Source organism: Microtus ochrogaster, unplaced genomic scaffold, assembly GCF_000317375.1.
Source record: "Microtus ochrogaster isolate Prairie Vole_2 unplaced genomic scaffold, MicOch1.0 UNK23, whole genome shotgun sequence".
In the NCBI taxonomy this organism is placed as follows: Eukaryota; Metazoa; Chordata; class Mammalia; order Rodentia; family Cricetidae; genus Microtus; species Microtus ochrogaster.
In genome coordinates, this window is record NW_004949121.1 from 3,013,488 (window position 1) to 3,037,290 (window position 23,803).

General features: G+C 39.4%; 1 protein-coding gene across 4 annotated transcripts in view; it reads left to right on the forward strand.

Moving 5' to 3' along the window:
* Positions 1-23,803, forward strand: part of March1 (membrane associated ring-CH-type finger 1) — an 817,915-nt gene that overhangs the window by 631,251 nt on the left and 162,861 nt on the right. For all 4 annotated transcript variants that reach the window (XM_026789574.1, XM_026789573.1, XM_013354007.2 and 1 more), the window contains one exon: positions 4,591-4,641. In XM_026789574.1, coding sequence (XP_026645375.1) covers positions 4,591-4,641 — 51 coding nt within the window. The remainder of the gene's footprint in view (positions 1-4,590; positions 4,642-23,803) is intronic.

Consider the following 23,803-nt stretch of genomic DNA (forward strand, 5'->3'; position numbering starts at 1 on the left):
TCTCCTACCATGTGGGTTCCAGGGAGCAAACTCAGATTTTCAGCCTTGGTGGGAGCACCTTTACCCTATGAACCATCTCATAAGCACTAATGTACATTTTAAACAAAATTTCTAAAGTCTCCTCTCTGACATTTTCCCACATATAGGACAGTGGGTAAAGTGCTTGTATAAACGTGGAAGCCTGAGTTTGGATCCTCAGCACTCACTTAAAGAATTGGACCTAAGCCAGCTGTCCCTATTACCCATCTGCCTTGTGGCAACAGGGGCAGGGGAGAAGTGCCCCCTCCACCCATCAATGTCAGAGGCAGGTGGGAGAGATGGCTCTGTGGTCACATGAGTGGGACAGCCATTCCTGACCCCCACCAGTTACAGCACTTAGGGTAATAGGTCCTGTACCTCACCAGGGAAGCACAATAGAGTCAACATGGTTAGCTCAGATGGGGGTGAGCTAGCCCTGAAATTGTGACCCTGGGAGAGATGTCCCAATCTCCCATCTGGCAGACTGAGCTTATATCTGCCCAGGCCCAGACCCAGGGTTATGACTTGACTGGCCCAACATCCACTCCACGTATGGTCTGTTGGAGCACGTGAAGGGACCTGACCTGCAGACCCAAAGCTGCATAACACAGGACACCAGAGAAATACCCAGGAAGAGTCCTGATGGAGGCCTGGCATCTAAAGTATAGTGGAGACCAGAGGCCTCGAACCAGACCAATGACTCTGCAATGAAGACTTGCAAAAGGAGATGTATAAACTAAAGGTTATACAGTGTGACTTCTTGAGTCACATTGCAGCTTTCGTGACACAATTTTTAATTCCTTCCCTATTTTTACTCATTTTGTTTTCTTCATTTTTTATCTTGATTTTTTTTTTAATTCAGCGGGGATGGCAGGGGTAAAGGGCAGAAGTGATGGAACAGGAAATGAATGGGATCAAAAGTACGTGATGTGAAAAACACATAGATTAAATACATTTTATATTTAAAAATGTGGGCCTGTTGTTACCTAACTGTAATTCCATTGCTGGGGATGGAGACAGAGACAGGCAGATCCCAGCGGCTTCCTAAATGATCACTGTAGCTGAAACAGGAAGCCCCTGATTCCATGATGGGAACCATTTCAAAGAGGGTGAAGAGCTTCAGAGAAGACACCCAAACTCCACCTTTGGCTTCGTCATGTACACACTTGGATGAGCACACACTTGGACACACACATACATATGCATCATATACAAATCCTACCATGCTTAGCAAGATTAAATTCAAAAGAAAATTTAGTATAGTAATGACAAAACTAATAATATCAGATATATTCATGACCAGCTAAAATTAGATACTTTTTGAAAATCTTAAAAATAAGACTTTGAAACTCTGAGTTTTTCTCTGTGTGCTGGAAATGATATTAAGATCCAACATTACTTCTTCAATGATCCTACACTTTTCATATAACTAGACAGAAACTGTTGTTGGCTCCAAGTTCTCCCAGCTTAAAAGTCACTGGAAGGTGAGTGGCAGTGAGATGCATTAGGATGGAGACAGCTTATGTTTGATCTAACACAAAGTACATAACCTGATCATAGTGAGGAATAACAACCATATTGGCTAATCCACAAAAAAGAATATGTCATTCAATAGTAATGGAACAAGCCACCCAGCTAATTAACAACAAACAGGAGAGATTGCTCTGGGAGCTTTTCAGGAGAGAAAATTTCTCTGGTGCTTTCCTTCCAAAGCAAGAAACCAACATCCCTTGGGTAAATAAAACTTCACTTTTTTTCTTTTATTTTTGAGATTATAAATACATCATTTCTCCCTTCATTTTTCCATCCTCCAAACCCTGCCATACACCTCTCCTTGTTCTCTTTGAAATTCATGCTTTTTTCATTAACTATTGTTCCATGAATATATTTACACATATATTCATAAATACAGCCTTATCCGTCTATATAATGCTAGCATACGTACATTTTAGAGGTGTTCATTTGGTCAGGCAACATTGCAGAAGAGGGGACAAAAAGATTGGAAGAGTCAGAGAACCGGAGACTTTGCTGTGAGATTGTGCCTCCTAGTAATGCCAGAAGCTACCCCCCTAAACTCTCATCAACATGACCACAGAAACACGAGCTGAACAAGAACAGACATGGTAAAGTATATGGGGGAAGCCTGTAAAGGATAAATTCTATAAGGAATTACAGACAACTGGGAATGCTAAGCATGGGAGAAATAGTCTTTCCCAGGGAAGAGCACACTTATTGGCTATCCAGTTGTTTGTATTTCTTAAATTTTACATGCCAGAACATAATCCATCCAAACATTAAAAGACAGAGAAACCAAGATGATGGTGGGGAAAAATTGTGACTCCTATATTCTTCATGGCCTCCATAAATTGGTGGGAACCTTTCTGGGTATTTCTTCCATCTATGCATAACCTTGTAATATGAAAAATGTTTGTCTTCATATATTATTCTATTCTTATAACAATCCTGAAGATATTATCTTCCCCATTTTGTAGCATCGAAATTCACATCCACAAGTGTCAAATATCCACCTAACTAATGCCAATATGCCAGCATACATCTGATGGCAAGGCATTCTCACACTTTAGATCACTGCCAACACGGGAATAATATCCATGGTACTCTGCCATTCATTTCCCTTATGAGCCCGCCTTTTCCATGACTGGCATAGAACACTAGAGAACTTAACTATGGAAAAGGTTAACCTTTCCCTAAGCTCACTTTCTTCTTTCAGTGCCTGAACTTACATTCAGAGAAAATAGGGAATATAGATTTCATATTATACAGCTCTCTGAGGCACAAAACTATCAGCTGCATGCCTCCTCTCCTTGAGTGGAGGCTATAGAGACAGAGTAAATACATATCCCTATGGTGAACTGCTCTCCATTGGAAACTGAATTGACCCTCTCTGTTCTATTTCAAACTAGCACCAAGTCTTATTTAGTTTGAATAGTTAAGGACACATGTTACATAACATTTTCAATTCTTCTTGGTTCATGGTGCATCAGTACATTTACCACGCCTTAAACACACTCTCAAATGCCACATGAATGAAAAATGGGCAAGCAAAATAACCACTATCACTACTACGAGCATTCCCCAGAAACCTATTATTTTGTATGGTTTATTTTCCTCTGTTTCACACAATAATGTGTCAAAACTCTGAATTTCATTGAGAGAGAAAGATGGATTGATTTTGTTAACTAGTGTCTGGGAGAAGACTTGAGCTGTCAGGAGCAAAGTGCCATTCTCCATCACCAGAAGAGCTAATCAGGGAAACACAGGCAGCTAATGTGGGCAGCAAGCACATCCATCTCAGGCTGGATCCCAGGCTGTTATTAGGTGTGACTAATCATATCTTCGTGATGCATCTCAGTCTGTAATAACATGCCCCTCGGTGACATCAGTACTTACAGGAGATGGATGCCACATGATCTGTGTAGAACACAGCACCAGTTTGCAATGCCTCTAGCCTGTTTCTCCACCACAGCACATCTGCCACCACAAGTCTTTATAGGAAATTTCAGGGATACAGCATTTGCCTGGGGCCATCCACTGGTGCCGGAAAGCTGACCAGTGGCCATAACTTCAGACAGAAAGATTCTCCCTCCTCCTGTAACAATCAGCTGCCAAATTCATATGTGCTGGGGCCTGGAGAGCACCTCCCTTATCTATGCAGCACTTTTGGTTGGTTTGTTCTTCTGTGGGTCCTGAGACAGCATTAAGTTGAGTACTGTGTGCACTCTGCATGCATGTCCATAAACTCTGGTTTTCTGCTCAGTTATCCTCCGACGGGTGATTAGAAGAAGAGAAATAGCAAACAGACAACAGTCAGAAGTGCAGCATCACCCCTAACTTGGACCCTGTGTCTTTAGTTCCATGGGAAAGAATCACCTGCCTTCATACTAGGAAGCTGAATTCCTTCGGGTCACTTTTTGCTTTAAAATTTCATGGTATAAAAAATGCCCTTCAAAAGCACTCTTGGTGCACCATCTCTTCTAAACTACAAATTGTCTAAGAGGCAAGAGCAGGATATAGATTTTTAAGACATTTCTAAGTTTTAAATCTTAAGACATAACTTAGAGCATTTAAAATTTTAAAGAACAAGTGTTTCTAAGCATGCGAAATGACAGAAAAGACCAATAAAACGTGTTTCTCAAGAGCACAAGGTGAAGGTTCCTACCACACTTCTAGCACAGGGTATTTATTTGTTTGGGAAACTAGAATTTACTCATAATATTCTGGTTGCTAAAACAAAAATAAAACAATGGGCTGTATTTCCATTGTCTAATTTGCAAAGAGAATACATAGTAGGGATTTCTGTAGAAAGAATAATTTCATGTAAACAAGTATTGCTAGTTTAATTGTTACTTTGAAGTTAATTGAAATATATTAACACTGTACTGTTATATACTAGAGAAATGCTATCTGATAAAAGCCATTTTGCATGAGCTCTTTGTGTGTCCATCTGTTGGGACACTCAGTAAACCTGGGTGATGCTCTTTTGTTTCCCTGTGGTGCTGAAAAGTTGGCCTACCCTTTCCTTTAATCAGTGTTTCTGCTTTTATTTTTCAGAATGAAAAGTCCCCAGGGCGATCTGCAAGTCGATCAAGTAACATATCAAAAGTAGGTGAAAGCTCTCCATATTCTTGTTTATTGATTTCTGCCTTTCATGAGTTCAATGAATATTGATAACATTTAGCCTATAATTGTTATGTATGAGAAACATTCAACTACTATTTGCTGATGATATCAATTATTTCATCCTTTTACTGCTGGAAACATCATACTTTCATGCCATCAGCTGTGTTGCTTTCTGCTTTGCTGTCGATACTGAAGGTAATTTTCTACTTTCCGAGTTGTACTGGGAACCACGACTCCTTGTCTCTCCACTTCAAACACCGTAGGGACAACACACACTCACGTCACAGCTATTAGCAATCGTGGCACTGTTCCCGTGAATTTAAAATGTCAGGAGTTAGTGTCAACCTCACTGAGACATATACATTTTTATCTAGATAACTTTTAGAAATCAGTTTCATAAAAACTTTAATTTGACCACATTATAAATATAGAATCAATGTATACAAATCAAAAGACTCCATAGGCCGACTTTAAGGCTAAGACAGAAAAGTATTTTTTTATTATGAAATCTGTACAAATTTTTTTTAGTATGAATCTGTACAAATACTCTAGAATTTTTACTAATATGAAAAGAATTCATGAACTGTTCTTTAATATGGGGTGCCATGTGATGGACAGACATGAGGTACCATGTGATGGGTAAATATGGGGTACCATGTGATATGCAGATATGGGATACCATGTCATTGGCAGACATGGTTCTTGGGAAGTAAAATATAATATACTGCTATTTTCTTTTTGATATAACAGTTTAGTTTTAAAAACTACAAACTATATTTATATTAAAAATTGAAATGAGTAAAATGGGATCCAAAATAGCAAGGTAAGAGATAGTCAACACATCTTTCCACCTCACCGGTTCTGATTGCAGCAAGCTTGACAGTAACAGCCCTTCCAAGGCTGCACTGAGAAGCCATGATAACTATGGTTTAACCTTTGCTCTGCAAAAGCCAAACCACGAGTGTTGGCTCCCACCTGTACCTCCTGCACAGGGGAGGCTGGGGCAGGAGACTGGTCATGAGTCAGGAGACTTGTCATGAGTTTGAGGACCACACAGTGACATTTTATCTCAATAAAGCAAACACTACAATATTGGCCTAAAGTGTCTGCTACGGCACTTCTGTGTGAGGCTGACCAGGCTGGAATGCGGTGCCGTTCTGAGCAGTCTCTGGAGCAGTGTCTGGACATTAATACCGAAAGTTGTACTTTGTCTGGATATCATCGAGAATCTGCTGCAGTTCCTCATCTTCAGAAATGCCCTTCCAGGCTTGGAATCAGAGCTTTGGATGTCTCTGCCATCTCTGGGCATATAGACTGACTAAACTGACCAACAATACAAACCTACGTAGCCTTTTCCGGGAACCAAGCTACCAACACTGGCTGTGGTCTGTCTCTTTTTGAAGTGACTGAACCAGACTGTAGAGTTTAGGGTTTTCACGAAAACCTCTGAAAGTTTCTGTTCTTCTTCTGCACTCTCATTATGTTGCTTTCAACGCTCCAGAAGCAAGTGAACTTCAGAATTTAGGAGTGTCTGTTTCAAACTCTGAGGAAAGATGAGCTACTTCTTCTACGTCGCCAGTCCCCAGATCACTGACGCTTAAGGAGGTAGCAATTTTCTAAAATAGAAACTCTGATTTTCCAAGACACTGGCAGGAGCAAGATGGCCAGGGCCCTTCAACATCCCCAGCGTTCACTCTGCGTTAGTAATTTTCAGTGAGTTTTTCATGGGGAAATCTAGAAATTAGTGGCTTTATGCCAATCCCAGCTTCCCATTTTAGAGAAGCTCTGCTTTCTTCTTAGTTTCCAGAAGCGATTGACAGTTACTCACTGAGAAGTAGGAGCTCCAGAATGTCGCCGTTCTCTTCAGCTGGTTTCCTAAGCACAAACGGTAGATGACTGTGCACACTTACTGGGTGCTTCCACATCTTGAACACACACATTTTTGCTCATTTCTCTGTATGGAGGACCTCTGTGTTGCAATGCCACCGCCTAGCTAGGATCCCTGGATAGCATCCTTGGAAAGCTGATCCAGAACACAAGCACTCATATGCTGGCTTGCAGTACGTGCAGGACTCAAAGCTGAGGTAGCCGGAGAGAACTACACAGAGGCCTGTGTTGGTGAGTTGATGCTCTGAGAGTTAGTAAAACCACGGTGCTGTTGAGTGATAGGTAGACAATTTGGGGAATGACCTTGAGGGGTATTTCTGGAGCAGACAGCTCTCTCACTGTGGTGTTATCCCCCTCTTCCTGCCCCACCAGAAATCTAAAAGCAATGGACATTCCCAGTCATTGACTTCAGACTCCAAAATTGTGATCCAGAACAATCTTTCCTCTTGAAAACAGTATTGCCACTGGTATTTGTTACAGTAATCAAAATTTGATGGCACATCACTAAACGTTTTGAATTACATTCAAATCAGAGTTCCTCCAGAGATATTTGAGAAGGGATGAGCCCTTCTTGTTGAAAATACTTCAGAAGGTGGGATCTTAAATAAAAGTCTGTTAAATTTTGTTGTTTCCTAAGGCAATCACCTAAACTCCCTAAGACATTTACTCCCCTACAACAAAACTAGCACCTGAAGGATTCCTTCATTTAGTTTTATATTAGCATATCATCTTCTAAATGCCTGTCATCCAAGTCTCATAGGAGAAAGCCCACCCAGAGCTCTGAAACAGTGGCTTCTTTCTGAACAGGTTACTGTTAGTCACGAGACTGGCAGCTCCGTTACCACCCCAAACTGTCACCATCAAGGAGCTCAAGTCTATCCTTTCCAAACTACTGTTTGAGAAGTGCAGTGTGTTCACAGTTTTCAGCCCTTTAGCTAACTCTTTTAGAAAGCATAGAAAATCCCAAGTGTGTGCCTTTCCATCTCTGACTTCTTAAAGATTCTCTGAAATTCTGTTTGGAGATGAATGAAAATCTTTTCTCTGTTTCCTTAGTTATGACACAGAAAAGTTTCAGCTACCAAACCCTGGTAGATTTCCAGGAACCTAAATCTCTGAACCCAATACAACTCTCCCTGTATTTGTGTCAGAATGATAATCAAAAATGATAAATATGTTACTGGGTCCTCACTACTCTTGTGAATTACTAAATGATAAATTCTTCGGTGAGAATGTGGACTACTGGGTAGGAAATGACAGAACCTATAAATATTGGAATCCTTTCATTTTCAGGTGTTAGAGAAGGAAATGTCAAAAGTGGAACAAAACTTTTATCCTTTAAGATTGACAAGATAATTTTATGTAAAACTACTGTGGTTTTCAAGGGTAGGAGACTCAGTATAATGGAGTCATAAAGAACATGGAGAGCAGAGCACCTGCTAAGAAGAGTTATTGAATTTCCTTTATTGCCTTATTTATAAAGGGAGAAAGAATACATTCTGTTCACATGTGCATATATGTGTTTGTGTGTGTGTTTGTGTGTAAATTTCTTGAAAACGGTTAAGCCATGTGTAAGTATCAGCTACTTCAGCTGTGGAGCACCAAAGACTTAGGCCTCAATGGCAGCATCATATCACAGAGGCATCTCTATTTGCATAAATGAATTCGGGACTATATTGTATGCATTCTTTTTTTAGTTAAACGAGAATAAATTAGACAGTGATAAGGTTAAGAGAGACATTAGAAAATACTGCATAGTCCTGTTATCTTAAATGTTTTCAATTAAAGTATAATAATGCTTTTAGACCAGCATTTGTGTGACTCACGCTGGCTTCTTCTTTACCTTTTTCTAGTTTGTACTAAACTCTAACCATTGATATAAGACTCTTTCAGGATGTGGTAATAGAAGAGCACAACTTCCCCTGCATCCTTAGGTCTGCTCTCCTACCTGAGTCTTTTTATTCCTTACTAAATGAGCAGACCTTCCAATTAACAGTTCTTACTGCATCTTTTTCTTGTTTTCTGATGGAACAATGAAGCAATTAAAATGTATACTGGATCTTTAGTGAGCTCAAAGGACAGAACTGAGAGAAAATATATGATATCACTGTGCACCTGAGCATAAAATATGTGTGCAATATATGTGCACACACAGAGAATGTACGCAATGTGCACACTCTGTATAGATATGTATGTATACACTATACATATATAAGATATACACTTTACAACAGCATGGGCCCAAAATAGTCAACAGACATAAAAATTCAAAAGACCGCTGGCAGGTTTGGTTGCTGTTGGCATCTAAACACTTGGACTTGAGAGTTAGTGTGCACATGGTTTCACCAGTTCATTGGGCTGGAGCTGCAAACCATGTGTTTTATCATAAAAACACTTTCTTTCAGGGAGGCTGAACTATGCAGGAGTAAGGCAAATGAATGACCAGAGGACCAGCCCCAGCAAAACTCGAGACCAGGAGTCTCTAGTGACTTTTCCTGAAAGACAAAATTGCACAGGCGCCATTATCACCTCTGTTTCAGGGATAAAATATTTCTTGAGGAACTGTGTTCTACTTTTGTTGGGAGCTTGCCACTGGTTCCTGTGAACCTGAGCCCATGTACATTTTTCTCTGCTTATTTCCTTTTAAATCTTTCACTGTAATAAATCAAAGCTGGGATATGATTACAATCCTCAAGCCTGAGGTCCCTTAGATCGCAAACAGTGAGCACGGTCAAAGGGACTTCAAACGCATTGCTCTGCAAGGAAGTGCAGAGGGAATGAGGGGTAGCAAAGATTATCTCTGTTTAATTGCAGTAAGATAGTTCAGAGGGAGTTTCTTAGGAGAGTGGTACCTAAACAAGGACTTCAATGTGTGACCTGGTCAGCTGTTGGGGAACAGGTGTAAGGAAATGTAAGTACAAAACTTTGGAAGGGAGGAAACAGATTATAAAGAAGGTGAGAAAAGAGCCAAGGAGTTACTATGAAAACAATTTCAGTATAATAGGTTTGTTCTCTTTAGTTTGGTTGGACAGGTGTCGTCTGGCTTGGAAAATGGAAAATGAAATTGGAGTTCAGCAAGGTTCTCAAACCTCTATTCTGTCTTAAAGAATGCAGATGACTGTGAACATTATATTTGCCATTTTAGAACTGTACAATAAAAACATATTTCATAGTTCCTGATGCAAATATGAAAATTTTCAGTGTGGTACATAATAAATGCTGAGTTGTTAGTGAACCTAAAAATTACATTTTTAGTTTTTAGCCTCTAAATTAGCTGTTCTGACAATTAACCTCTGAATAAACCTCTGAAATGTTCAATAACAATTATATTATTAAGGTTATCCCAACGTTCTTGTAAGCTCATGCTTTTGTTTGTCTTAACAATATTAGACACTTAGACTGCACCTTTTTCTTGTTTTATATTATTCATTTTTATAAAGCCTTTCTGCCCTTGACCTCTGCTTCTCCTGATTCAGTCTTGTAAGTGCTAGAATTATAAGCACATGCTACCCCAATATTTTTGTGACTTTTTTCTTAATATTTCTTATGCTAGGAAGGACAGTATGCTTTGGATATATTAAGTTGATCCAAGGCCTATAGGTTATTCACATAAGTTTAAAATAATACAGGAGATATTATCAGAAAATCTCTTTTTTCATTTATTTTATTTTATTTTTTTATTGAGAAAAGGAAAGAAAAAAAAGAATCCGCCTCCTCCCAGCCTCCCATTTCCCTCCCCCTCCTCCCACCCTTCTTCCCCTCCCCCAAGCTCCTCTCCCCCTCCCTCTCCAGTCCAAAGAGCAGTCAGGGTTCCCTGCCCTGTGGAAAGTCCAAGGTCCGCACCCCTCTGTCCATGTCTAGGAAGGTGAACAACCAAACAGGCTAGGCTCCCACAGAGCCAGAACATGAAGTAGGGTCAAAACCCAGTGCCATTGTCCTTGGCTTCTCATCAGCCCTCACTGTTCGCCATGTTCAGAGAGTCCGGTTTTATCCCATGCTTTCTCAGTCCAGCTGAGTCACAGTCCAGCTGGCCTTGGTGAGCTCCCAATAGATCAGCCCCATTGTCTCAGTGGGTGGGTGCGCCCCTCGTGGTCCTGACTTTCTTGCTAATCTTCTCCCTCCTTCTGCTCCTCATTGGGACCTTGGGAGCTCAGACCAGTGCTCCAGTGTGGTTCTCTGTCTCTATCTCCATCCATCACCAGATGAGGGTTCTATGGTGGTATGCAAGATATTCGTCAGTATAGGATAGGGTCATCTCAGGTTGCCTAACCTCAGCTGCCCAAGGGACCAACTGGGGACATCACCATGGGCTCCTGGGAGCCACTCCAGGGTCAAGTCTCCTGTCAACCCTAAAGTGGCTCCCCTAACTAAGAACTGTGGTTCCGTTCTCCCCTGTCCAACCTTCCTCCATCCCACTCCTCCTGTTTCCCGAAGCTAAAATCAAAAACACCAAGGATAGCCTTGGCTGGAGAGGCTGTGGAGGAAGGGGTACCCTCATCCATTGCTGGTGGGAATGCAATCTTGTGCAACCACTGTGGAAATCAGTGTTTCGGTTTCTCAGGAAATTCGGGATCAACCTACCCCTGGACCCAGCAATACCACTACCGGGAATATACCCAAGAGATACCCTAGCAAATGACAAAAGCATTTGTTCAACTATGTTCATAGCAGTATTATTTGTAATAGCCAGAACCTGGAAACAACCTGGATGCCCTTCAATGGAAGAATGAATGAAGAAAGTATGGAATATATACACATTAGAGTACTACGCTGCAGTGAAAAACAAGGACTTCTCGAATTTTGCATGCAAATGGATGGAAATAGAAAACACTATCCTGAGTGAGGTAACCCAGACCCAAAAAGATGAACATGGGATGTACTCACTCATAATTGGTTTCTAGCCATAAATAAGGGTCACGGAGACTACAAGTGGTGAACCTAAAGAAACTAAATAAGAAGGTGAACCCAAGGAAAAACATATAGTTATCCTCTTGGCTATGGGAAGAAGACAAAATTGCCAGGGAGAAGGTTGGGATCTTAGGGGTGGGGTGGGATAGGGGTAGGGGGAGATGGGGAGAGAAAAGTTAGAAGGGAAGGAGGGGGGAACTTGTCGGAAAATCTTACATGGAGAGAGAAACCTTCACTTTCATAACACACACTTATTTTGAAACTTTTAATTCATTATCAGTTTTCATTGTTGCTTTTAGTATACACGTGACACGCAAGCTTCTAAAGATTAAAACCTGGCCAAACCCCATGTTTCTTTCACTTTTTATATGATAGGGGATCATTATATTCAGCTAGCAACAATATGTGCATTACAAGAAAGTCTTCTGAAAAGCAACTGTCACAGAGAAAGAAACTTAGTTCCATTCAAGCTCACAAAATTGTTCTACTGAATAAAGTCTTTGGTTCAGGCTTGAGCACAAAGCAGCTCATAAAACGAAATTCATTTATGAAAAGAAATTCAAAAGTGACTACCTTAACAAAATGATACTTCAGTGAGCTTTCATAATTTCTTAGTATATTCCCCAGACTATATTGACTTGACAGGTCTCATCTAAATTTTTCATTTGGTTTCTGCCCGGAAATATCTTCTATAAGGTTATCATGAAAATGTTATATAGCTCTAAAATACTATTTTCTAAGATTTCTCTTGTATGAATACCCCAGCTCATTTCACAATAAAAGAAGATGAATAATGCAGTCAAAATAATTCCTTCAACGATTCCTTTGAGGGTGTGCAGTGCACAGTGTGTTAAGGTGGATCGCAGCATTTTAAATGAGTGCTGTCGTTTGATCAGATTCATGCTTCATTGGACTTCAGGACAACTTTATCACTCCATATTTTGCCAGACTTACCTTTAAGATTCCAAAGTATTTCCTAGCAAGGTCAAGCTGAAAATGTTGAAAATGTTTCCGATGTGTAAAATATACTGGAAAAGCCTTCAGTTGAACCCAAGCCAGCATTTACATTCATGAGCAGGTGTTTAATGTTCTGATCTACTAGGAAATCCTTCTTGCTTTGCTAATACAAGGGATCTATAAATCAGCTATACCCTTAGACAGCATATCTTTAGAGGGTAACCTGGATGCATTGATGAAGTAAAGGAGGGCATCCTGTTGAGAAATAAGTTGAACTACCTGGAGGATTTTCACAGATCCTCAGTCTAGGTTCCTCTTGAGACAAAAGCTGAATGAATGGATATAAATTCAGTTGAATTAGTAAAGGTAATGAGGACTATTAAGAAACCTGAAGCTTCTTATGGCCTAAGACTTCTTCTTTATGTATGTCCACTCCTTGTGAGTGCTCATGACTTTATAGGTCAATAACTCTCAGACATCTTATGCCAAAATTTCATCCATAAAATTTGGATTCACATATCATACTTTTTTAAAAAATTCATATAGATGTATAATAGGAAGATGTCTTCAGACTGGTTGCTATAATAAGATCCTGAGATAAGGATTTTTGTAGTGACTTCTGAGCAAGTAGTAGTGGGAGAAACTATTGCTGGAATGATAGAAGCATCTCAGGAGAAAAGATGTCAAGAGAATATGCCTTTGCTCCTATGTGCTGACACTAATATTAAATGCATGTAGATTTGTTCTTCTGCAGGCGAGGGAGCAAGACTTTTTTCTTTTACTGGTCACTTACTGGATTTCAGAGACAGGAAGATTTCTATGCCTGCTGCACTCTTCTAAGGCAGGGAAGTTATCCAAAAGCCACAGTGACAAGCTCCTGGAGAGAGCCACAGTTGTAAAAGGTTAGAAACAGAAGCATATACTCACATACGTTTAAAGGGGGCTAGAAAGGATTTCTTCACAACACTAACAGTATCTGCTACAGTCCATCTTCTGTGTGCACGTGATCCATATTTATCCATCCATCCTTTCCTGTACTCCTGTAGATGATAATGGGTCACAATTTCTAAAGAAAATCCTAGAAAGGTGAGGTGGTAGAGTGAGCTTTTGCTGTTGCAGCTGTCAAGCCAAGACCAATTCATCTTCTCTAAAGATTCCTTCCAAAGTCTCTTTCTTGGCAAAATGTTTCTACTTCCTCTCCTTGTGACTCTGACCTTGGCAGCAGCTAAAATCATCCTACAGGCATTGAATTTGGATATGAAAAATATTTGATAGCTGCAAACACCCCTCCTCCTCATAGGCAAGTTCCATTATTCAGAGAATTACTGCACTTCATACGAGACCATGTAACCTGGTTTGAGGAAAAGACCCAGTCACAAGGTCCTCTGGTGTCCGCACTCTGCTCTTTATTCTTCCTAGAGTCCTGGAGCATGGCAAGAACTTCTTCCTAAGTCATGTTCTCTGCAGATGGGAGAGTGACCTGCAATGGCCACACTGGCAGTTTCGAATGAGAGGGTGTATTGCATTATGGAAGGAGGAGTTTAAAGGAGCAAATAGCAGGTAGCAGATAGCAAAGAGCAGCTGAAAGACAGAAAACAGCATCAGTTCAGGTGCTCACAATGTGTGCTAGAAGTGACTGGAGTGATCTGATTGAGAGAGAAAAAAACAGAAATAATAACGTCACATTGGAGCTTACAAACATCCAGCAGAAATGATTAGGAAGTAGCCAGTCATGTTGGAGTTCATGACTCAGGTGGTCCCTGGTGCAGGGTTCTTTGCAGCCTTGCTATGCGTGGGCTTCTGGCTCGCCATCCCCACTGCAGACAATTGCATGTCTCTCCTGGAAATATTTTACCTAATTATATTAAAAAGTCAGAACATTTAAGAACCCTTAGTTGTTTGCTACCTTTTCCTGTGGTCTTGTTATAGGGTCGGGGGACGGTCCATCACGACATAAAAGGCTTTGGAGGTTACCTTGGGACAAAGATACTTGAGTCTAAACTGGGAGGCTCTACCCCTCTTCCAGAGATAGCATCTCAGTAAGTTTAAATGATATATGGCAATTGAACAGTACACGGTACACTACAAATGGGAAAGAGAATTCTGATGTGTTCTGATGAAATCTGTTACCTCTACCCATAACATTAAATTTTTCCATTCAATTATCTATTTGAATATTTAGTTTGTTTTTCGATTTTTTAAAATAGAATACTTTACTTGGATAGCACAGTCATGACAGAGAGTCAATTGAAGATAGAATTGAATATTGTGGAAAAGAAATTAAAATATCGGTAGCAACTGTACATTTTTTGAAGGTAAACATCAAACCTACATTTCAATTTTATTTATTATTGTACTCTGGGAACATGAAATTCGCCATTTATTATTGGTCTGATACCAATGCAGTTTGTATTATGGCTGAAAGCATTGAAGTACCGCTTCTCGTCCAAGCTCCCTCTAAAGAGCAGTCTTTTGTATCACCTAATAGAGGAAATCTGTGAATTACTGTCAGTAGGGCTTGCCATGCCTTCAGAATTCAGATCCCTGCCATGCATTCAGGGTCACTTCTGACAGTGGAGTGGAATCTGTTCTTTACTCATGAAGGGATGCATGCGCATGCACAAGAACACAGGGTTCCTAAAAACCTGTATTTGGACTGCTTTGGAACATGGTAGACTTTTCCTTCCCTCCCTCTGGAGTGCACAAGCATGTTAAATAGTGATGTGATAAAAATCATTGACGTTGTGTCTTTAAAAAAATGTACTACTATTGCTTTTGTCAATGTATGTATAGCATAGCACAGATGTGGAATCCAAAGAACAACTCTGTGAAATCAAGCCACTCCTTCTGCCTTTATATTTGCCTAAGAATTGAACTCATATCTTCAGGCTTGCTCAGCAAACACCTTTACCTGCTGATCTCTCTGGTTTTCTATCTAACAAAACAGTCAAACTGATCAAATATAAATTGGGTGGAGTCTTGCTACTATTTAGAACCACAGCATTTTATATATCCCTCAGAACAAAAATTAACATGCATGTGTCCTTGTTATGGAATTTATGAACTCAAAGGAAGTGGCCTGTCCATGCCTGTCCTTGGCAGCTATGACCTAATACACCAATTTTCACATAAAGCCATAAAGAACTTCTGGCATATACACCATACCAAATATCAATCCCATCTGTAAACAGAGATTGCTTTTGTTTTCTGGCCACCCAGACCCAAATAATCAGACAGAAACTATATTAATTATAACACTGTTTGGCCAATGGCTCAGGCATATTCTTAGCTAGCTCTTACATCTTAAATTAACCCATTTATATTAATCTGTGTATCGTCACAAGGCTGTGGCTTACCAGTAAGGTTCTGGTATCTTTTTTTTTTGGCAACTACATGGCATATCCCTGACTCTGCCTTCTTTCTCCCCACATTCTGTTTAGTTTTACCATCTAGTTATATTCTGCCCTGCCACAAGCCAAAGCAGTATTAACCACTGGTAATAAAACGCATTCACAGTATACAGAGGGGAATCCCACATCATCTTCTTTTTCTGTATAAATAAAAAGGAAGGTTTTAATTTTAAGTATTAAAATTATATATAACACTACAGGTGCCCAGCAAGAATTACAGTTACAATAACTATATGTCATTTATCTTTTATTATTACAAAGAAAGCTATAACTATCTGTCTTTTACTCCATCAAAAAGCCCAGAAGAATATAACATTGCCTATGTAAAAAGGAAGTGTATTGCAATCAACTTTCAAAGTTCTAGAATTGACAGAGACATTTTGCTACCTGGACAGTCACCCAAAGTTCTTCTGTAATGTTGTAATCTTCAATCAACAGACCCATAGTATCTGGCAGACTTTTCCATGAAGCAAGAAATTTGAAAATATGTTTTGCATATATTGACAGTTTGTCATTCACTTTCTTCTGTGTCCTGCAGAATGTCTCACAGACTCTCATGAATCAGGAACCCCGAAAGACCATCTCACCTTTTGGCAAGTTCAGGAGTCATTTTTCTGTGGGTCCTGCATGTCCAATTCATACAGCATACCACCAAGCAGTACAGGCAAAAGCAGGTTCTTGCCCAAATGGCTGACAAAATCCATAAGGAGACTTTTAGATGGCCATAATCCTCTTGAAGTAAATGGTGCTGCCAGAAGCAGACATGTCTCACTGCTGAGAATAGTCTAACTTCTTAAAACCTTTTAAATGACATATTCTATAGGTCTTTGAAGTGTTAAAGATTATCTACCTAATTAAAATATCTCTGAATATCTAGAAAACCTAACTAACATGACATACAAATTGGACTATTTATAAATGATATCTATTAATCTGCAATTTTAAATTATGCATTACATTTAAATGAGCACTATAAGCATAATACCTTAAACAAGAGTAGAAATATATATATACATATGTGTATATATATATGTCTATCAATTTGACCTTAAATTTGTATCAATAAACCATAGTCCATACCAATGTAAAATATTCATTTCTATGTAATATCCCCCTTTAAATGAGCTGTCAAGCAGACACTGACCTGCTGAAGTAGAAAGGTACATGGGTCTCTGGGTAAAACCATTACTGTTGAGCCAGAGGCAAGAGGAAACAGTCAAAATCATGAGTTAGCATCTCAGCTCCTGGTGGATGGGATCCTAATCACTAGTGAGGACCTTGGGGTGGGTTGTCTTTGGATCATTACAATTTACTTGTGTATCACATTTTATTTTATTTCACTTTAACAGAACTTTGCCGGGCTGTATTTCTCGGAAACTTACAAGAGAAAGATATACTGATGAAATCCAGCCTTTGTTGGGGCTTTTGATTCAGAAGTCATAACTGATGCCACCTTGTTTGTCCATATGCATTCTATATTTTTTTTAGCTTTTTCTAAGACCTCTGATGCTTTAGTTGGCTTCTTTGAGGATGTGGCTAGAACCCTCAGCAGGTCACCATTACTGCATTTGATCATTTATAACCAGAAAAGTGCAAGGAAAAGTTTCCCTAGTCTATCCTGGAGGGTGCAGCGTTTTTCTCCCTGCTCCTATTATGTCACAGAACTTGCTCACACTGTCAGCCAGTACCACCTCCTGAGGACTCAGGGGTCCTCTGATCTAACACAGGGCAGGTCCTGCCTAACATCATCTCACATTCAAGGACTCAGAAGCTGTGGCTCTAATGTACAATGCTGGGACTTTATTCTACATCCCTCCAGGTGTTACCTGCTTGACAGTGCTATTGTTAAAGCCTTAGAAAGGGCAGCATCAGAGCTATCACCTTAGAAGACAGCCCAGAAAAGGGAGACTAAGTCTTATAGAACACAGCCTATTTCATGCCAACATACATGAGACAGGGCTTTGCTTCTTGTAGATCTCTAGTCTTTACCAAAAATTAATGAGTAACAATAGGCATTATGGCAGTCATGATCATTTTCTTTAATCAACTTGGATAATGTGTGTTTATGAAAGGTATCACTTAGGATTCTGCAGGTTTGCACATTCTGGTCCAAAAAGGGGTACTCCTAACATGACACACAGTAGAGAGTTCTAATGTTGAAAGTTGAGACTATAGCTTGATTCATTTTGAGAGCTGTTTATCAGAACATCAGGAAGCAGAGGTATTCATTATAATCCAAGTTAGCTTTTGTCAGTCTACCGAGCTGTGTCCAAGGTTCTCTGTGATATTCTGATGAATGATAGAAATATCCAAGTATGATTTATGTTCTTTCCTTCAGTAACATTGTTCTTGAGCTATGTATTTATCTTTTTTCAAGCATTACAAACAGATTCAATTTTAAAAACTCTCTAACTCTCTAATAACTGGAATTATTAAATAACTATTTAAATTAAATAACTGGACTATATAATCTAGATAGATAGATAGACAGCTATAGATATAGATGTAAATAGTTCTTGCCTGGCTTTATTCTACCCTGCCATAGGCCAAAGTAGCTTTTTTTGTTAACTAATGATAATAAAAAATATTTACAGAATACAGAGGGGAATGCCACATCATCTTCCTTTTCTGTCTAAATAGAATGGAAATTAGTACTGGCATTTCATTGCTGTGCTTTGACTCTTTTCAATTTCAGAATTCCTGACATACATTTCCTCATTTACACTATAATGTATGTTGGTGTACTTGAAGATGAATTAAAAATATTATTGTTTTTGCTTCTTTTGTTTGAGTGCCAAGGGTAGAATTTAAGACTTTGCCCATGTTAGGCAAATATTATACCAGTAAGCTGTACCATCCAGCTCGGTAATGTGCTTTTAAACCGTCCTTCCCTTCCAATGATGTTAGTAGTTCTTACCTTTTTACAGGTCATAGAGAAACTATTTCTGAGCATCTTGGCCCCATTAGGTCCTGGCACAAAAGATTTACTTTAAAAAATAAATGGGAAAAATATTCTGTATAGTTAATTTCCAGTAAGAATTTCTAGGTATTGATATTAGACCATTGCTATCTAGTGTGGCAGTCATTAGCACAGGTGGCTAGTTAAATTTAAATTAATTGCAATTATATAAGGTTTAAACCCAGGTTCAGTTGTACTGAACTAATTGTTTATGAATGAGGCCTATGGAATTCAAGACAGCTCTGACTGCTGTAGTAGTGGGCGTGGCATGTCTGATGTGGGAAGTTGTTTCCCAGACTTAATCATAAAGTTAAAGCAAGCTAGTGCTAGTGTTTGGTTTCCTTTGTAACCCTGGAAAGCAAATGAGTAATGTGTAAGTTTTTGGTGCCAAGATTGGAAATCATTCCTCATTATTTACCATCTGTCAGATTATGTAAAGAAAAAGTAATAAGTCAACATGAACGTGTGCTTTCCTTTCTGTCAAAAGCAATTTATTTTAAATAAGATTTATGTCCTTGGGTTCATTTTTAAATGTTGTGTTCATGCATTTCAGAGTAATGAATATCTGAGGTGGCATGAAAACCATATCCAATGCCAAATTATATATAAATTGGTGGTTTTCTGGGATCTGGGGAGATTGCAAGTGAAGACAATACTCACAGGCAGAGTACTGGCTGCAGTTTCTTGATATTCTTCGTTATTTTATCTCTGGCTTTCATCAACTAAAAACACAGTACAAGAGAAATGGATCTGAAGATAGTCTTTTCTTCATCCTCAAACTCAATAAATTATAGAAACATTCCTTTAATTCAAGTGGTCTAACACGGCATTTCTGTGGTTACATCCTTGGCATTTTGGGGCTATGATTTTAATTTTATATTAAGAAATAAAATTTCCAATCTAGTGACTCTCAGTTTCATAATGAACCCTAACCTGTAGAGGTAGTCAAGATGATGAGACCATTATGTTCAAATATTTACCCAGAGAAGTTTTTTAATCCTCCCCAATCCTTTGCTTTCTGAACAGAAGAAACAGCAATGATGTAGCGCTGTGTTTTTCATAGCTCATCAGCCTCCCACCTCAGTGCCTCTCTCCCTTCTGTTTCTTAGATTCTCAGGTAGCAGTTGATTACTCTTAGTTTTCAGGCTTGTTCTGGGTTTGACTTTTTCTTTTCTTTTCCTTGTTAGTTACAGCTGAGTCCTTCTGTTTGGCTTCTCCTACGTACACATCCTTGGTAGCTTGCTATTATCTAATATCATTTCCTGTTTATGTCCTTCATCTTCTCTATGTTTGAGTCCTTTCCATGACTCCTACGGTGGATGATGGCAGCTGTGTTGCTAATGTAATGAACGTGTAGACTTGATTCGGACTGATTAGGCCAAATAAATCCACTTTGAGATGAACTACCCAATTTGGCTGTCTTTGTTGATCAGATTAGCTGGATATTTGTCAAATCTCTATCTCGCTAATTACTGCAGAGGCACATTATGTATTCCCTCATTCAAATCTCATTTCATTAAAATTTACCACTAAGACTGTGTGAATGAAGGGTGACACACAAATAGACCAGTTTAAAATAGAATTCAATAGTTATGTGCACTGCTTCCCTTCTCATCTTTCCACTGAAGTAAGGAAACTTTGATTAATGTGTTCTTTCTTGCTTACAAAGGGACAAAGATAAACTTGGGGGATTCTATGTTCACTCTCTCCAAAACCCGTGATGGCAATGCTTGCCTCACAACACAGCAAGACTCCCAGGCTTACTGATGTGCTGCTCAAATGTGAAAATAAAGTGACTGATGATGGCTCACATGCTGCAGTCTATCAGAAGGAAAAGTTTTCCTGAACGAAAAAAAATTCCCCTGTAAAGATTTTGGTGTACGTGATATGTGCTGGGCGAGAATATGGAGTCTTAATCTTTAAGAATTCACACTGATTTTTCAGGCCTCAAGAAATAATCAGCTAGTACAAGTAGACCTTCAGGGTTTCTTTGGTTCCCAAACCTTGATATTTCCACAATTTTAGGACAATGTGTTTAAGGTAAAAAACAACCAATAAAACTTACCTTCTTGGATATCTTTTGTATAATAGCTACTCCAGACAAAAAATACATTTGCTGAAACTCTAATACTAACTTGAAGATCACCAACTCATTTCCTGCAAAGAGAACTCTACAGCTTGAATTGTGCTTCAGTAAAAGAGTTTGTTTTTTTAAAAATTATTTGTTCTGAGAACATATAGAGCAAGATAACCAAATACAAATTTTTATTATTCAGTACAATTACTGAATAATGACAAATAGTTCTTCTAATTGTTGCATATACATATTTTGCACTGTAGTTTAACTATGATATTATAACATACTTACTTTGTAAATAATATATACATTGTGAAAAAGCACTTTTCTTATGTGAATTGAGTCTTTTCTTCACTATTTTTCTTAATATAAAAATGTAATAACAATAATATTAGCCCTTAAATATTAATAATATTAGCCGTAAAGTGTCAAGTTTAACATTTTACCCAAGATATCAGTCTTTCTATAGTATTCAGAATGTCAGATTTAATGATTCTCTTTTGGTTTCTGTTGCTGTGATCGAACACCATGAACAAGAGCAATGTGGGGTTTCTTTCAGTTTTCACTTACACACCACAGTTCACCATCAAATGAAGTCAGGGCAGAAACTCAAGCAGGCAGAAACTTGGAGGCTGAAGCTGATGCAGAGGCCATGGAGGAAACGCTGCTTACTTGCTTGCTCCCCATGACTTGCTCAACCTGCTTTTTTATAATGGCCAGGACCACCAGCCCAGGGCGGTACCACCAACAGTGATCTGGGCTTTCCCACATCAATCTTCAATCAAGAAAAATGTTCTATCTTCTGAAATTATTTTAATTTGTGTCAGGTTGATATAAAACTCTTCAGCACAAGGATGGAGATAGTTTGATGAGTACATGTTCAGTACTTGAAAGATAGGTGAAGAAAGAACTAACAGAATTTAGGCGTCCATCTACTTTTCCTGTATCTTCTGCCTTCCACATCTATTCATACTTCTATGAACCCAAACGAATAAACAGAGTAACATATAATTTTTAGATAAGCCCTTGTTCCAGGTAGAGAATAATATATTGATAGCTAAGACATAGAAAGAAATACATTTAAAATTTTAACACATGAAAATGTTTTACGCAAAAATCCCTGTGTTATTGGCATATTGCAGGATGGGACTTTAAAGATTTTTTAGCATTTATTTATGTATTGTTAAGCGTGTGTGTGTGTTTGTGTGTGCCTACAATAGTTTATTTGTACCATGTGTGTGCCTGTTGCCCTCAGAAGACAAAGAATATAGGGACACCTGGAACCGGAGTTGCAGGTAGTTCTGAGCCACATGTAGCAAGTTCTCTTAAATGCGAAGCCATCTCTCCAGTCTTCAACTTTAAAGTTTCTTAAAGGCAGTATCTTTTTTCAGTGTGGCATCACTGCCTTGTACATTTGCCATCTCTAAGTCTGACAGGAATATGTCCTTTTCTCTTCAAATACTTGTATGTGTGTGGTTGTCATGCATGTATGTATACACATTCCTCTGTTGGAGAGTGAACATGTGTGTTCACATGTGTAGACACTGAGGGCTATTGTTGTGACTTTTCCCTTGATCACTCTTTTAACTGTATTTCTTGAATCAGTGTGTCTAGATAAAATCCAGGACTTGCTACATGACTGGTCTCACTAGCCAGCTCGCTCTGGGAATCTTGTCTCTACCTTCCAAAACTGAAATTACAGAAGGCAGCCGAATTCATTTGGCATTTACCTGGATCCTGGGGATGCCAGCTCAGCCTCCTTGCTTGCAGAGAATGCATTTTGAACTGCTGAGCCATCTCCTCAGCCCCTGACAGTAACCTTTTCAGATAGACTCATGATTTAGAGATTAGAGATTAGAAAAGGAAACAGTGATGGGGGAGTTGGCCCTAAATTCCAAAGCAAACTAGCGACAGAACCTGGCTATTTAACTATGCATTTGCTTCAAAAGTGATTTTTCTGAGGGCTGAAATATCAAGCACCCCATGGGCTTCTCTTAGGCTTTTTTCCAGTGTGACACTCCAAAGTGTAAATAACCATGAAAGTGGCTATGTAAATTGAAATAAGCCAACCACAGAGAGACAAATACCACTTATGTGTGGACTCTTCAATGTTGATCTCATAGAACTTTCCAGAAGAGGGGATAGTAGCAGGAAGAAGCAGAGGTGAATAGGAAAAAGAAGGGTGAGTAAGGCCTGTTTAGTGGCAACCGAATTGCAATGCAGGGCAAAAAGATAAGGTGTGCACAATAAGACGATGTTGTAGTGAGGGTGTCTATTGCTGTGAAGAGATACCATGACCACAGCAACTCTTATAAGGAAAACAATTAGAATATAGCTTATAGGTTCAGAGGTTTAGTCCATTATTGTCTTAATGAGAAGCATGGCAGCATGCAGGCAGACATGGTACTGGAGGAGGAACTGAGAGTTCTGCATCTTGATCCACAGGCAACAAAAGGAGACTGTGTGCCACACCAACTCATAGTTTGAGCATATGACACCTCAAAGCTTGCCCCCACAGTGACACACCTTCTCCATCAATGCTACCCCCATTATTGACCCTACATACTAAAACAGCTTCAATAGCTACATATCTGCTGACTGAAATATCAATCTACCCCACAGGGCCACTTCCTATGGGTCAAACATTCAAATACATAAGTCTATGGGGACATTCCTAACGAAACCACCACAGATGACAATGAATAACTAGAATATATTGTCTAATTGAAGAGCTAGAAAAACAGTTTAGAATGCTTTTAGCCGGGGGTGAGTTTCTGGCCCCGCGGCGCCAGCCTGGGACGGGGAGCTCAGAGGTTCCTTGGTCCCCCAGCCTTCTTGGGCAGAACCCTCCCCACTTCGGCCCCACCGCCCTCCTTAGGCACATAATATCAACCAGCCCAGCCTGTCTGGGCACTGGGTCCGAATCCTCGGGGCACCCAAGCGGGAGGG